Consider the following 15,406-nt stretch of genomic DNA (forward strand, 5'->3'; position numbering starts at 1 on the left):
ATTCAGAATCGTTCAGAATACATACGAGCCAATCGCTCGTATGTATTCATGACATGTTGCGCCTCCATTTTTAAAACATATTAGCCAAAGAGGGACATACCTCCGCCTTTCGCGCTTTTACACTCCGTGGCACCGTGACGAATGCCGGGGGGAGATTACTCGATATGCCAGCAGATTTGAAAGCCTGTTTAAGATGGAGGATCACGCGGATACTTTACTAACATTAGCTTGCATTTGTTTGGGAACCTGATAGCTGATGTTAGCAATGAAATGGTACCAAAATAACGAAAACGCAAAACTATTATTAAACTGGAAGGAACACTCACGGACAAAGTCGTACTTCTTGGAATAATACGGCCACTGTAGCAGTTAAAACGCGATCGGAATGAGAGAGGCTAGAAAGTAATATTCAGTTGGTTGTCATATACAATTTCACCGCTAGACGGGAGAAATTCTTACACAATGTAGCTTTAACAACTATGTAGCTGTGTAGCAGAGAGATATGGAAGCATTATTTTATGAAAAAAGTTCTTCAGAAAACTAATTTCAGCTCACCGTTCAAAAATCCAAATGATAGTAATAATGATGAATATCTGCCTAAACGGTTTATCTTTTTAATCCTTAATACTTGTCATACAACAACATTCTAAAAATGGGCAAAAATGTAAATTTTTCTCAAAATGGATCATGCGAGGTGTGGAACACTTCTCTTTACGTGAAAAGGTCGGCAATAATCTAGAGACTGACTCTCTCGGTCTCACGCTGAATTCTTCATTTAATTCGAGAACAGATTTGGATTAAATGTATTTAAGCCCTGTTGATCTGAAAAAGAGTTTTGGATTGCTCCATATTTCACAAGGATATGCTACAGAGATCTATAAAAAGTAAAGCAGATAACTTTGAGATGAGTAGGAGTGTGTTTGGAAAGAAAAAGCACCATCTCTTTGTCCAATGACATGATATCCTGCACAGACTCAGGCATCTGGATAAATCACCTAGATATTAAACGATCTGATGTGGTCTCCTTAATATTTTTGCATTGACGTAGTTATAAAGGCCAGGGTGACACCATCATCTGAATTTGTGGCAGTGTTGGGTCCTGGGTATTGCATTAGTCTGTGGTTGTAAGTAGTGCCACTACATTACTGCCTGGGGAAACAGCCCATAGATTGTTTGACAGCCTCTTCCAACGACTTCCTGGTTACCAGTAGCCGCACCACGTCCTCGTTCTTCTTTGTTAGTCTTTTACGAGCCTGGTCGTGGGTCACCATGGTCATATCCCAGCCGTTCACCTGGGAGGAAGAAACGGATTTTGTTTCAGAAAAGCTGAAGCCATTTTCTCTAATTTGAGTTGATTACCAGTAGGTGAGCACAGTTCCTATCTGACTCTCTAGTGTACACATGGTGCCATCTTGTGGATGTAGATCAAAGCTCTGTTTCACTACACACACCTGCATTAGTTTGTCTCCCATCCTCAAGCCTGCCGCGTTTGCTGGTCCTCCGGGTGTTATCCTGGTCACATAGATGCCCTTTGGACAATAAAAAATACATTCACTATTCCATATGATCGATCACATAAGAAATACAGACAGATACAGATCTAAAAACATCAAACAAATTAAGAAAGGGGCACCTCAAAAAATATGAAATGAAAACATTTAACAAATACTGTAGTATAATATAGTCTCTCTGGTTTGATAATCGTTATTCTTGGATTATTATTATTAATTACATCTACTGAATTCAAATGGTAGCACAAACTGGGGTAAGTCAATTGCCAAAACCACCAGAGTGTATGTCTGGGAAAATAGTGAATAGTATTAACAACTCTGTAACCTCTAACTATTACAAACAAGCAAATTATGATGATGACAAAGATGGCATTCATTTTAATGAGGGCAAATTCAGCTGATGAAGATGATCGGTTGACATTTTATACAAGCTGCAATAACTGTCTTGAGTCAATAAAAGAGTATAATGCTGATTCATGATTCTATTTTTAAGAGTGCCTTCTAATATATATATATATATATATATATATATATATATATATATATCTCTCAAAAGATACCAAAATAACAATAAAATAAAACATCAAATACTCACATTTGAGTTGGAACCAACATATTCTTGGCATGTGCGCTTGATGACTTACATGATTAATCGTAATTAAAATCGGTAACTTTCAGCACTTTGCAAAACCAATACTTAAACAAAATGAGACAGAAGCCTATTGTTCTTTGTGTTCAGCGGTATTGTGTGATAAGAGCACAGCTCTGTGGGAGTTTTCCAATAATGCTCATAAACATGTCAAGAATATCTAAATGAAAGCCTGAAAGCTCAAAAGGTAGAGGCCAATATCTAAACTTATTATTCCCCCGTAACAAGATATCTGTGCCTGCCATTAGTTGGCCCATTTCCATCTCTCCAGCTCACACTGTATACAGTCAGCAGGTCAGACACGACTCTGTGTAAACCTGCAGTATTCTTCTCTATGACATCAGTAAGGTGAGTCTGGTTTGTTCCCACCTGAGGCTGCAGGTAATGTGTTCAGGCTTGTCCCTAATTTATAGCTCACCAGAGTACTGCTCTAGTACCACTGTGCTTCAACAGGTCAGAAAGGTGATCAGGAACAGAAGAAAAAACAGATATTTCACTATTCCCATTTATCATCTTTGTTACGGCTTTTATGGATTTCTCTGTGTATATCTTTGTGTATTTTGAATTGTCCTTGTGTATTTTTGAATGCCCAACTATGGCTAACAAATGAAAAATTCATTGAGAATCACAGGATTTAGTTTGGGTAAAATACTTAAAATGTATTAATGGGTTGAACATCAGTTTGACCTTTTACCGTTTGATTTTGAATAATTGAGATCTCTACACACACACACACACACACACACACACACACACACACACACACACACACACACACACACACACACACACACACACACACACACACACACACACACACACACACACACACACACTTACTTACTTACTTTGTCAGTCTTGTCATCAGAGAAGGGGTTCTGACCAGGGTCCTGGTCTATCCCTCCTCCGATGCTAAATCCCAGGATGAGATTTTCTCCCTGCCGCAACTTCTGGATCTGAATTCGTTGCTGTTCAACAGAAGAAGAAGAAAAAAACTAAATCAGATCCATCTGCATAGAGCATTACTTGGCCAATTTATAAACCCTGACACACAAAATGCATTCAGTAGTTTATAACTACTGTTTTATAATGACAAGCCCCTGATTAGGAAAAGGGGCAGACATTGGATACTGGCTTACAGACATTACATACAAACCAATCACTTCCAAACTGTAGTTATTTATTTGTCTCCAAATAAATAAAAGCCCAAAAATTACACACGTTTCTTAAGGAAATGTGTCACTCTGGGTGTTCTTATGTGGTAACTGTCATTAACCTTAACTGCAACATGAACTTCACTGTTCGTGGTAATTTAACATGTGCATGCACACTAATTTACATAACAGATGATGTCAGTAAATAATAATAATGAAGTGCAACAGTTTTGAAAATAATGTGCAAATGCAAAAGAAAAGGAGGGAAACCAAGTTGCAATGCACGACAAAGTTTGAGAAGCTGTTCCCTAGTTATGGAAGTCCACACTGGAACAGACTTTATTAGAGCAGCCCTGCCCTTGACACTGACAAGCAGCTGCAGGGTCACTAACCAGATGGATGGATGACTCTGACAGTAGCACTCCTTGCAACACTCCTCAACACAAAGACTGCCTGTGTGTGGGGATGAATAACCAGACATTCACCCAGTGGGGTGGCTGATACAATGAAGTCTGAGGATGTCTGGAACGTTGTTAATACTATGTCAGTCAGTCAAGACTTGCCGGCACTACAACACATTTTTCTCTTCCAGTAAAAAGAGGTTTATAAGCCTGACTGATAGATCTTCTAGCACCAAAAAAATAAATGATGCTAGTAAAGGTTTAATTAAATCGTGTTAGTATTAATAGGTATTTATATTAAACCAATAAATTGGCAGGTCAATATATTGGCTAATATTAGTATATTGCAGATATCACTATGTCAGTCAACAAGAAAATGGCCAAAATATGTTTGAGGTCATTTAGAAAGAGTGTCTTAATTTCATAGTTTTTCAACCAGGGAGCTCTGACAAGTTACTAATGTTAAAGGGATGGTTCGAAGTAATTTCACCCTGGGGTCCTTTGCAGCATGACCTCAAGCCAAACACCCCCCCCCCAGATGCTTTTTTCTCGAGGCTCGAGGTAATTGTGCAAAGGACCCTAGGGTGAAATTACTCCGAACCATCCCTTTAAGTGTCCCACTCAGTAAATACCGTGGTCACAACTCTTTGATAACTAAATGTAAGGGATATTTATCAAAAAAATTACATTGGCTAATATAACTCTTGAATATAAATTTCAGTATCAGCTTCAATAATACAGCATTAGTCAGGCTATAATAAATAATTTCTTTGATAGTTAAGCCTTGTCTGGCTGGGAGTATTCCTGATTGTATAAATTGTCTAAGCACTTTCCAACTATACCGTTAGACATCCATGATATACTAAACGTAATGGTCCTTTTACTGATAGTGGATGCCACACCATGAGGAAGTTAACCTGCATGCTTTCTCAACACTTACCTGCTCTCCACCCCTCACATGAAATCTTCGCAACTCTGACCTGACAAACTCCCTGCTACCCCAGTTATATCTACCACCTCTTTGGCCTAATCATAAATATCTGGTGCAATGGTAACAAGTCCGACTTCATTTGAAGTCACCGCAAAAAACCACAACACTTTATATTCCGTAACTTTGCATTAAAGTCAAGCAGGGAGACTGAATCACACCGATGGTGACGCCCATTTGTAAAAGAGTGATTTGTCAAGACAAACCCGACGCTGTTTGATAAATTGTATGTGGTTTGCTAGCATTAATATTTGATAGCGTGTCTTCAGGTAGCTTTTTATACTGCAACACTTTTCTTTGTAAAGTGAGAAAGCTGACATAATAGATTATCTAGGACTCCCTGCCAGCTCGCTCTCTTTCAATGCATTTACCGTAATGGTCAGAACATGGGTGCCCCTCAACTTTAGGGGCGGCTGGTTTGACCATGGAGATGCGAGTGACGACTAGCTTTGTTGTGTAGCACTTCGGCTAAACAAAGTAATTAATGTTAATCTAGCCAGCTAACGTTAGTGAGCGCATTATGACTAACATTAACGTTAGTATATTCAGAGTTTTGTACTGATACGGTTTCACGTTAACGTCGGACCAGAAGCCGAACAATAGAGACCCGTTGAATGGGCACAGCCCTACTCCCAAACTTACCACAACAGCAGTCAACGGCTGTCCCGGGACGAAAGACATTGTGTCGCTACGATGTGTAAAGTAAAAAATGTGGACACTTGCAACAACTATTGTTGAAGTCTCAGAAAAAAAGGTGTCGACAGTTGGGCAACAACTTCCCAGATCACTAGCCAGCTACATGAGTAACAGCAGGCTGATCCTGGCTAGAAACCCAAGTGCTTCCCAGGTGACGTCACCTCGCCTACCAGCTCTGCGCGTTTTGTAGCACGGGGTAGACAGGCGGGCGGTGTTTAACGGTTGACCGTCGCCCCCACTGACTCTGCAAAGACACGCGTTACAAATCAACTCTCCAAGGGATTGTTGGTCCCCATCTACCCCCCTTGTGTCCCGAGTCAAGGCTGTGTGTTTTCCTTAAAAGGAACTTTTATGTAGGCTAGTTATTGGCATCGTGTGCAGTAATATGACCATTGAGAGGGTAAGTGACTAATTTTACACTAATAACTAGCTTTGATAAATTATATGTAGCCTACTTTTTGGAGAAAAAAAGTAATCCCTCAAAACACTGTGTATCATGTTATCAGCTTTCAATAAACATTGTTAATTATTGGACACTTATGGAGCAGCTAAGAACGGTTTGTTTGGTTGGCCTTACTTTTAAGTCTTTATTTTCTAAACTAAAAATCCACTTTGTATGGAAGCCAATTACCACCAGGAAAAAGAAAAACAATCAAATTAGTTAAATAACGAAAAATTATTAAAATAAACATTCATAATTATGACATAGTTATATAATATTAAGCAAGTAGCTCATGATTCAGACTTTATTATCTCAAACATGGTGAAATATGCATGCAAAGTGTTATTTTTTAAATGGTTATCTATTTGTTTTTCCTGGCAGCAATGGGACTCTATAATTAGCTTTGTACTTCCATTGAACTAAAATGTCAGAGGCAATTCTTCTTGAGTAGGGGGACACTGTAGTGCACAGTGGTGGAAAGTAACTATTTAAATGCAATGTAAGTACTGCTACTCTACTTGAGTCATTTTAGGCTACTTTATATTTATACTAGAAGCAAATATTGAAGTTTTAGCTCCACTTCCATTGTTAACATCTACAGTAACTTTGCATAAAACAAAACATATGTTCAGATTATGACATTTGCTACATTGGCTTTAGTAAGCATATAAAAGCATACTTGAAATTGCATACTTTTACATTGTGGTAAATGATCTGAATTACACCACTATACTCTTTGAGCATCTGATGTGGTTTACTGCCACTAGATGGTAGTCTATAATGAGACATTTGTTTTCTGTTAGTTTAGAATGGAGGGCTCTGAACTGATTTGACTATCATACACCATATTATCCGAACCGTTGACAACCTTTTATATGGTCAAAAATATCAAAAATAACTAAAGAATTGATCAGATTATGCAAAAACAACAAGCAAGTCATAAAATCCTTTAAATATCTTTTGGCACTTTATTAAAACATTTAAAGTAAAATAAGACAGAAGTCTGAAAGGGACTGTTATGTCACACAGGTCCCTGGTCAAATTAAAACCCAGGTCAATACACCACCACAGCAGGCACCCGACCACCGAGTGACATCACAGAAGCCATAACATGAAAAGGACAGAGTGAGAAGTGAAGCAAAGGAGGAATTAGAAGGGGGGACATGAGGAACTGCATAGATGTAGAGCAGAAACAGAAATGATGTACATTTCCAGTATGGGTAAATAAAATGGTGTCTCTGGTTTGTCATAGTCAAAATTACATACGTCTCTTGTTTTACACTGCAGACAGATGTTCCATGAAACAAAGGACTGCAGAAGAGCTGCAACAGCGTTCGAAACCAATACATATTAAACATTTTTTCAAAGGTGATTTATTATCTAAATCATGTAACAATATTTGATGCTTTGTACAGATATGTTACCTAGCTACAAATATAAATGTGAAATATTCTTGAGATCACACAGATGCTTCATATTAATAATAACAAGGGTCTGACAAAGCCATCTGCAGTAAAAATGAAATGTGTTTAGCCCTTCCATGTCCACCATGTAAAGGTCAATTTTGTCTCACCTGTATGTTTCTACCTGTGAAACGGGTTTGACCAGCATCTGCATTCATCTTCCTTATCATGTTGCTGATAACAGACCCGCATCTGATGCTACAGTATGTCTACTGTATTCAAAGCAGCTGACATAAACCATGCCATTTCTCATTTACATACACTGCATCAAACTTCCTCCTGCTGCCTATTCATACTTTTCATTCACTACATGGGCCAGGGAAGAGGCTTGTAATTAGCTTCAGCGAGATGCATACACTATATAGAGTACATTTGTTGCATTACTTCTCCTTATGTAATAATGTTTAACTGTATTGTCTCAGTTGAATAGCAAATAAATAAATAAAAGATGAAGCACTCAAAAGTCACTGGCACTAATTACAGTCACATGAGGACAGCGGTTAGAAGGTTGAAGCACTCAAACTTTTGTAACTTTGTCAATAATCAATGTGCGGACTACCGCTCATTTATTCTCCACTTAGGGTTTGATCCATCTTTACATTCTTTTTTTCTAAGGGAGCAGTTGTGTTTCAGTAGCCTGGAGCAAAAGGTGGAGGAGGAAGGTACTCGTTAGGTACCCATCCATCAGTCAGTGTCAGCTCAGTGCAAGTGTGGGGAAATGGTGGAGCGTTGAAGGTCTGCTGCCCTGTGATCTCGTGGTACTCATTCTCCGCCACATTTATCTCTGCGTACATATTCTCCTGCGATATGCTTCTCTTCTTTTGGAATTTCTTCTTGAGGTTGGAAATGACTGATGGCTTTGCTTCCTGGTTCTTTACAGACTGGATGTTGGTGCTGCTGGTGTGTCCAGTGGCTGTAGGTGTTGGGGGGCTCTCAGGTGCAGAGACTGTTCTGATACAAGCCTGGTTCTGCTTCAGTGGAGGGACAGAGCTCCGATCAGGAACCTCCGGAGGCTGGTTGGATGGAGGGTTGTCGCCGGTGTATCTCTTTCTGGTCACAGGCTGGAGATTATAAACATGAAACTTACAGCATTGAAATTTGTTAGAAAATAAAACCCTTACATTTTAATGTTAAAGCCGCATAAAACTTGATTTCAAATCTTAAGTATGTCTCTGAAATTAAGTACTCATGACTAAATAAGCAACACTCAAAAAATCTTTAGTTATTTTCAAAGAGTTAAACAGTCAAAAACTAAAACTAATCTGTGTGTTTTAATCATATTTAATTGACAGTGGCCCGGCAATTTAAGGAAACAGCCCCCACAGCTGCCATCAGATTTTGATTTAAAGATTGCTAAATTCTGAATAGTGCACAAAGATTATACAAAACTTTTTCCCCCCTGCTGAGCCCACTTTAAATAAGTGAAAAAGGCAACAACAGAAACACAGAAATCTCTCATGGGAAACAACCAAAACTGTTCAAAGGTTGGGAGAAAATCATATGTTCATACAGGACCCCATCGCTAGCAGGAACATTTGGATAGATTTTATTTTAAGAACAGTTTTAGCACCAGACAATATTTAAAACAATAAGACCACCATTACCGTGGCTGGAAGAGGGGAAGTGACACGTGGAAATTCTTCTTCCAAACTTGGGTAAAGTTTGTTTGAAGACGGGACTGGAGAGTTCTTCAGGTTATTTGGTCGATAAGGAAGGGCAGGTGGGATATCCTCTTGTGATGTTTGATGGCTTATGCTGGGATGCAGTGAGATGTTTGGTAGCACACTTGTGTTAGGGTTTAGATGTCTTTGGGTAAACAGCAGATCTGCATAGTCAGTCTTGTCTTTCGATGTCTTCAGACAGAGAGAGAGAAAAACAGAACAAGTTGCAATTGTTTTTGCATGGTGCACAGGTGGCAAGCAAATAAGCAAAATATTATGATAATGGTGACTTAGTTTTAACTCTGAATGCATACACTGTAAATTCCCAAATGCAAATATGTAGTCCTGACGCTCTACAGAAATGTACACAGTTAAATTAAGTTAATTTCACATCATGCACTTAGTGAGCACAATGAATACAATAACCTACAAACCACACAAATGTACAATGTATGGAACAACTGTTCAGTTAGGGAACCTGTAGTCTCACATTGTCAGACCTTCCTCCACAGTGCTGCGGAGAAGGGTCTGGCTAGTCCACACAGCAATCCGGGATGGGGGAAAAACTGTGCTCTGGTTTATTGGCATTTCTTTAAACCAATCACAATAATCTTGTATTCATGCAGAATGATAAAACATTTCCTCACCTGTCCACAAGCGACAGTCAGCACCTCAGTGAAAGGCACAATTGGAGTCCTACGGTGAAAGTCCACCAGGTCCTGCAGGAGCCGGTGGCGCCTGTTCTCCCCTACTATGACGTAATGGCCGTCCTCCAATGCATCGATCATGAAATGTCGGCAGCGGTCCTCAGCGCTGAGGGTCAAAGAGAGGGCTTTGAACCATCGGACCAAGACTGTGAGTGTAAACTGTAAAATACAGCTCTTGTAATCCTTCAAACACTCACCGGTATGAGAGAGTGTAGCCAATCCTGCTCTCACTGACTCTGATGAGGAAGTAGCCAGGAGGCTTGGCCATCAGCAGTTCCTCTGCCGTCCTGCACAAATAATTAACACCCAAATTACCACAGACAAATATAACTCTCACACAAGCACTTCAATAATTATTAATAATTAATAATGATCTAACAATTTAATTGGGTGGCACTGCATGTGAACTGGAGCATGAGTCACAAGGAAATGTGCCATCTCAAGAAGTGTAGTAAATACAGGACATTATAGTCTTGTCAGGCAAGTAAACTGATGGAGTACACTATGCCTAATAGTAATCCACACATATCCATTATACAAAGTTGTTAATGTGTACACTGGGTGTGGCGGAAGAATAAAGTGGTTGCTTAATTATAAGGGGTAAAGTCTACCATTTAAAAGGCTACTAAAACCAGAGGGGACCGATCTTTTCAGGCAGTGGAATGCACTGCCGCTCTCTTTACACTGTTCAAACTCTGTTGATTCTTTTAAAAAGCAGAATCAACAAGACTTGGCTATTCAAAAAGGCTTTTAGTTAGACAATGGCTTTTATGGCTGGCTGATTTTGTGTACCTATGTTTTCCTTGTATTCTTATGTCTTCTATTTCCAGTATTCCAATTTATTGTAAAGCACTTTGGGATTTTTATCTGTGAAAAGTGTTATATAAATAAACTTTACTTACTTACTTCACAGACAAATCTGTGACTAATGTGCATTATAAATAAACGTGTCCAACCAATGTGTTGTCCTCGTATTTAATGGCCAGGGTGTGCCTGGGCCACCCAAAGAGGAAGCTGGCACACCCAAAAATCAAATGCAGAAGGTATTTTTAATTATAGCCTTACTGAAATGTTTTGTTTGAAACCTAGGCTATTATGGTCTTAATGGTGTTAATTTTATGGAACACATCAAAAATCCAGAGTGCCTGGACGCACCCCCTAATTTAGCCATTCTCATTTCACAGCACAAACGGCCACTTGCTTAGCTCTGGGGCTTACGGTAATCTAATGTGAAAATATTGAGACACCAAAAAGCATTAAATCACTTGCCAGCGTACAGTGCATCTACTGGTAGGCCTATATGTGGGGTTGTAATGTTAGAGATAATTAGATGTGGCACACTTGGTTTTTCTGATGCACACCCACAGTTTTTGTTGTTGTACCAACACTTAAAGGAGCACATGCTGTATTGGGTTGAACAAGTGGTGCCAAGAACTTCCTGACATTTTTTGATTACTACCTGAAAATCCAACATTTCGGAGATTCAAAATCTTTTTTAGACTTTGTTCAGATGCTTTTGTATTTTTACTCATTACTCTTATATTGGGGCTGTATTTAATGTCTTAATTTTGTTGTAGTGAAGCACTTTGTAATGTCTGCTCTAGAAAGGAGGTACATAAATACAGTTTTACTTTTACTAACCTGACATTAATATTACACATACAGCATAATAAAAAAAACACGATGGATCGTAAAGACATATATGACTATAGGCTACTAGAACAGTTTTAAACTTGAGAAATTCACTCAAAACAATCACTGCATGCTGGAACACAGCACCGATATCTTCATTGTGTACGATTTTCAAAACATGACTTCCCACATTCCTCACAGGGATAGACTTTAGACTTTGAGAACTTACTTTCTGGAAATGATCCCATGAAACCATTCAGGGACGATCCCGTTCCTGATCACAAGCCGGAGCTGGGACTCTGTGAACCAGATGAAAGCATCACGCTGTCCTTGTGACGACTGACTCCACTCCATCATCCTGAAAAACGGCTCATTTAATCCTCTGTTGGGTCTGTTGGAAAATTGAAATTGAAAAAACAAAGATCTGTAAATAACTTACAGCTCACTGAGTCTATACATACGTTTCTTAACAATATACATAGAGTACATACAACACACATCACATACAGATACATGGGACAACGAGCAGATTATGCATTAAAATGCCAATTATTTGATCACCTTTTTCCCTTTACTATGTATATTGTTCCTCTTTCAATTATAAATAAGGTCACTGAACACAATCTATGATGTGTACTGTAAACATTGCTCCGTTTAACTTTTTTACATACAGAGAAACCCCATAATACATTTTTTAATTGTGTTTTTAACATGTTTTAAAAACGATTTACAATACAAAATGTAAATTAGACAGAACTGTACTGTACAGTGTGTATTGAGTTTAATTACTGAAGAAGCCAGACCCACTTTGATTTGGTTTATTCAATACATCTTACATTTGTAGTTTGAACATTAAAAAAGATTTAAAAATGACACTGCTTTAGTAAATAACATTCAGAGATGTCTAAATTCAACAAGGCTCACAGCAAAGGTTACTCACCTTGTCTGGCAGCTCCGTGCTAAAAATGACGCAGCAGATCTCACTCACCTGACTACACCTGTCTGTCTCGGGGCGGAGGCAAAACTCACACCTCTATGAGTCGCTGTTGAACAGTCCCATGTGGATAGGACACTACATAATGTAGCCAAAGAGTAAACGTATATCTGGAATTGTGACAGTCTATTCGGATTCTATTAGGATTGTAGCCACGGATATCATAAAGCCACGTGTGTGAAACAAAATTAAGTTAAACGTTGAATTTCATTTATATATATATATAATATCAGAGAGTAACCAGCTCAGATGAAATGAGAGGCTTCAGTCTTGCCCTCTTCAGCCGTTGCAAAACGTTATTATAATATTATAATGCGGAAAGTAGCTAAGAGAAATGATTGAGGTTATCTCAACCTCTGTGCTGCAAATACACTTTTTATTTTATTGTTGTCTAAAGACAGTAGTGCACACAGCACTATGGACAGCTGTACAATTTAACGCAATCGAACGTGTTCAATCAGGGACATTTCAGTGAGGCGTCTTTTTACAAGCAATTTGTGGGTTTTTAAAGAAAACAAGAAAGTTGCTGCTCAGCTGATGATTTAATAATAATATGCTAATGATGGACAAATGTTTGCATGTGCAAGTAATTCTCCGGCTTCCATCTACTGCTCTAGAAGAGGAAGCATGAACTATGTATTGTATAATATATTTACAATAGGCTACAGTACACGGTCTTTGGTGTTGTTGTTGACATATGAACCGATTCGATGAAATTAATGCTTAAGTAGCTTCAGGGACAGTTAAACAACCAATCTGGTAAGTTTTCCTTCCACGTGTTGATTGTTTATATGAAAACAACAAACTTAATAAAGGTCAAAGTCTTACTGCCTGTACTTGATGCTGCTGCCTGGCAGTGTACAAAGCGGAAGTGATGTACTTGCCCAAGGGTCCCTTATTCTCCATTTACAAACTCCACGACCTTCTCCATCACGTGCGAACTATTTAAAAAAAAACGAAAAAACAACAGCATGTGAGAAATACATGCTGTACATACTCTTACTACACCTACAGAACTAATCTCTGTCCATATTAACACGTCTAACAACACACATCACATGACCATACGCATAAGACCAGTAAGCTGCAGGTAAATGCAGGCCCAGGAAGTTGGAGGAAATGGGCATATTGGCAGTATGCTGTAGCTGGCTGGTTGGGTCTGGTGATTGAACAGTTCAAGTAAGCAGCTCGGACTGTGAACACACCTTTACTCCAGCTTTAAGGTTGAAAAGGGAGTGTGTGAGGAAAATATATTTAGTTAGAAGACATGACATGGCCCCTAAGCAGTCACCATCAACATGCCCACTGCTCCCGAATCCCCTACTTCTTCCAAGTATTTATAAGTTTATGGAATATATTAAATTGTGTTATTGATAATGGTTCTAAGTTAATTATCACCATCACTTTATTAATAATGATATGATTATTAATAATAGGGATGATGTAGTAAATGGCTTCAATAATTATTTTGTAAATGTTGGACCAAAACTGGCAGAAAATTCCTGATTCTTCTGACGAGAAGAGTGTTGAGTTCATTGATAATAACCCTTACTCAATGTTTTTTCAGCAGTGGAAGAGAGGGAAATCATAGAGATTGTTCATAAATGTAAAAACAAAACTTCAACTGACTCTAACGATATTGACATGAAAATAGTTAAAAATGTAATTGAGGGAATTGTGAAACCACTAACGCATATCTGCAATTTATCATTTCAAACTGGTAAATTCCCAAGTAAAATAAAAATTGCAAAGGTCATACCACTGTATAAAACTGGAGATAAACACCACTTCACAAATTACAGGCCTGTTTCCTTGCTTCCTCAATTTTCTAAAAATATTAGAACAACTCTTTGTTGGTAGGCTAAACAAATTCATCAATAAACACAACATACTAAATGAGAGTCAATTCGGATTCAGACCAAACAGATCTACATCTTTAGCAGTTATTGAGCTAACTGAAGAAATCACAAATGCCTTAGACAAAAAAAAATATGCAGCTGGGATATTTATTGATCTCAAGAAAGCATTTGACACAATAAATCATGACAGATTAATCAGTAAACTTGAACGGTATGGTATCAGGAGGGTTGTTTTGGACTGGCTGAGAAGCTATCTACATAACAGGCAGCAGTTTGTGAAGTTGGGTGAATACATGTCGTCTTGTTTGGACATTACTTGTGGTGTCCCCCAGGGGTCAGTGTTGGGGCCAATTCTTTTTATTCTATACATAAATGACTTATGTAAAACATCAGAATTTAAAAAAATTGTCTTATTTGTCTTACATAAATAATATTTGTACTGGTGAGGATTTGCAGCAGCTTCTGGAGTTAATCACATCTGAAATGAGTAAATTAAAAAGATGGTTTGACAGTAATAAATCATTAAATTTGAGTAAAACAAAAATCATGTTTGGAAATTGTAAATCAAATAATCAAGTGCATGTTAAGATAGATAGTGTGACTATTGAAAGAGTGTATGTAAATACATTTCTCGGTGTGATTATAGATCACAAGCTCTGCTGGAAACCTCATACAAAACACATTCAATCTAAAGTGTCACGAAGCATCTCAGTCCAGAGTAAGGCAAAGCATGTATTGGATCACAAATCATTGCATATTCTATATTGTTCACTGGTTTTACCTTATTTAAATTACTGTGTGGAGGTCTGGGGGAACACCTATAAAAGCACACTGCAACCACTGATCACACTACAAAAAAGAGCCATAAAAACAGTTCAAAAGCAGGATATTATGATCACACCAACTTACTGTTTTTACATTCCAGAGTTTTAAAGTTGATTGATCTAGTTGAATTTCAAGTTGCACAAATCATGTATAAAGCTAACTAAAAGCTACTAACAGGTAATATTCAGAAGTTCTTTTTTGATAGAGAAGGGGGTTATAATTTAAGGGATAAGTTTAAATGAAAGGTTCGAGCTGTTCGCACGACTATAAAGTCAGTGCATTACAATCAGTGGTGTGAAATTGTGGAATGGTCTATGCAAAGAACTAAAGCAATGTCCAAACATAATCCAGTTCAAAAGACGGTACAAAGCAATGATTTTCAAAAATGATATGAAAGGAGGAGGGCTTTAACAGCTGCAATGTT

The 15,406-nt window shown here is 38.2% G+C and overlaps 2 protein-coding genes across 2 annotated transcripts; both read right to left on the bottom strand.

Moving 5' to 3' along the window:
• Positions 1–755: 755 nt before the first annotated feature.
• tax1bp3 (Tax1 (human T-cell leukemia virus type I) binding protein 3) lies at positions 756–5,558 on the bottom strand. Its single transcript, XM_039812038.1, has 4 exons — positions 5,346–5,558; positions 3,009–3,128; positions 1,452–1,529; positions 756–1,292 (listed from the first exon to the last, which is right to left on the bottom strand). Exons 1-4 carry the CDS (start codon positions 5,382–5,384, stop codon positions 1,143–1,145), a joined length of 387 nt encoding a protein of 128 aa, XP_039667972.1. The 5' UTR covers positions 5,385–5,558; the 3' UTR covers positions 756–1,142.
• Positions 5,559–6,786: 1,228 nt separating this feature from the next.
• On the bottom strand, positions 6,787–12,315 carry hsh2d (hematopoietic SH2 domain containing). The gene is made up of 6 exons (XM_039810250.1): positions 12,245–12,315; positions 11,534–11,695; positions 9,870–9,959; positions 9,613–9,778; positions 8,909–9,157; positions 6,787–8,365 (listed from the first exon to the last, which is right to left on the bottom strand). The coding sequence occupies exons 2-6, from the start codon at positions 11,659–11,661 to the stop codon at positions 7,934–7,936; spliced, it is 1,065 nt and encodes a 354-aa protein (XP_039666184.1). The 5' UTR covers positions 11,662–11,695; positions 12,245–12,315; the 3' UTR covers positions 6,787–7,933.
• Positions 12,316–15,406: the final 3,091 nt, after the last annotated feature.

This window comes from Perca fluviatilis, chromosome 9 (assembly GCF_010015445.1).
Source record: "Perca fluviatilis chromosome 9, GENO_Pfluv_1.0, whole genome shotgun sequence".
Taxonomy (NCBI): Eukaryota; Metazoa; Chordata; class Actinopteri; order Perciformes; family Percidae; genus Perca; species Perca fluviatilis.

Bases quoted from the DNA above. Each gene is read 5' to 3' on its own strand.
- tax1bp3 (XM_039812038.1), bottom strand. From the start codon at position 5,384: ATGTCTTTCGTCCCGGGACAGCCGTTGACTGCTGTTGTG. The intron at 3,129-5,345 runs GTAAGTTTGGGA...TCTGTTGAACAG, and splicing joins AGCCGTTGACTGCTGTTGTG to CAACGAATTCAGATCCAGAA. The intron at 1,530-3,008 runs GTAAGTAAGTAA...TATTGTCCAAAG, and splicing joins CTGATGACAAGACTGACAAA to GGCATCTATGTGACCAGGAT.
- hsh2d (XM_039810250.1), bottom strand. From the start codon at position 11,661: ATGATGGAGTGGAGTCAGTCGTCACAAGGACAGCGTGATGCTTTCATC. The intron at 9,960-11,533 runs GTAAGTTCTCAA...TTATTTGTGCAG, and splicing joins CATGGGATCATTTCCAGAAA to GACGGCAGAGGAACTGCTGA. The intron at 9,779-9,869 runs GTGAGTGTTTGA...TTTGACCCTCAG, and splicing joins GGCTACACTCTCTCATACCG to CGCTGAGGACCGCTGCCGAC.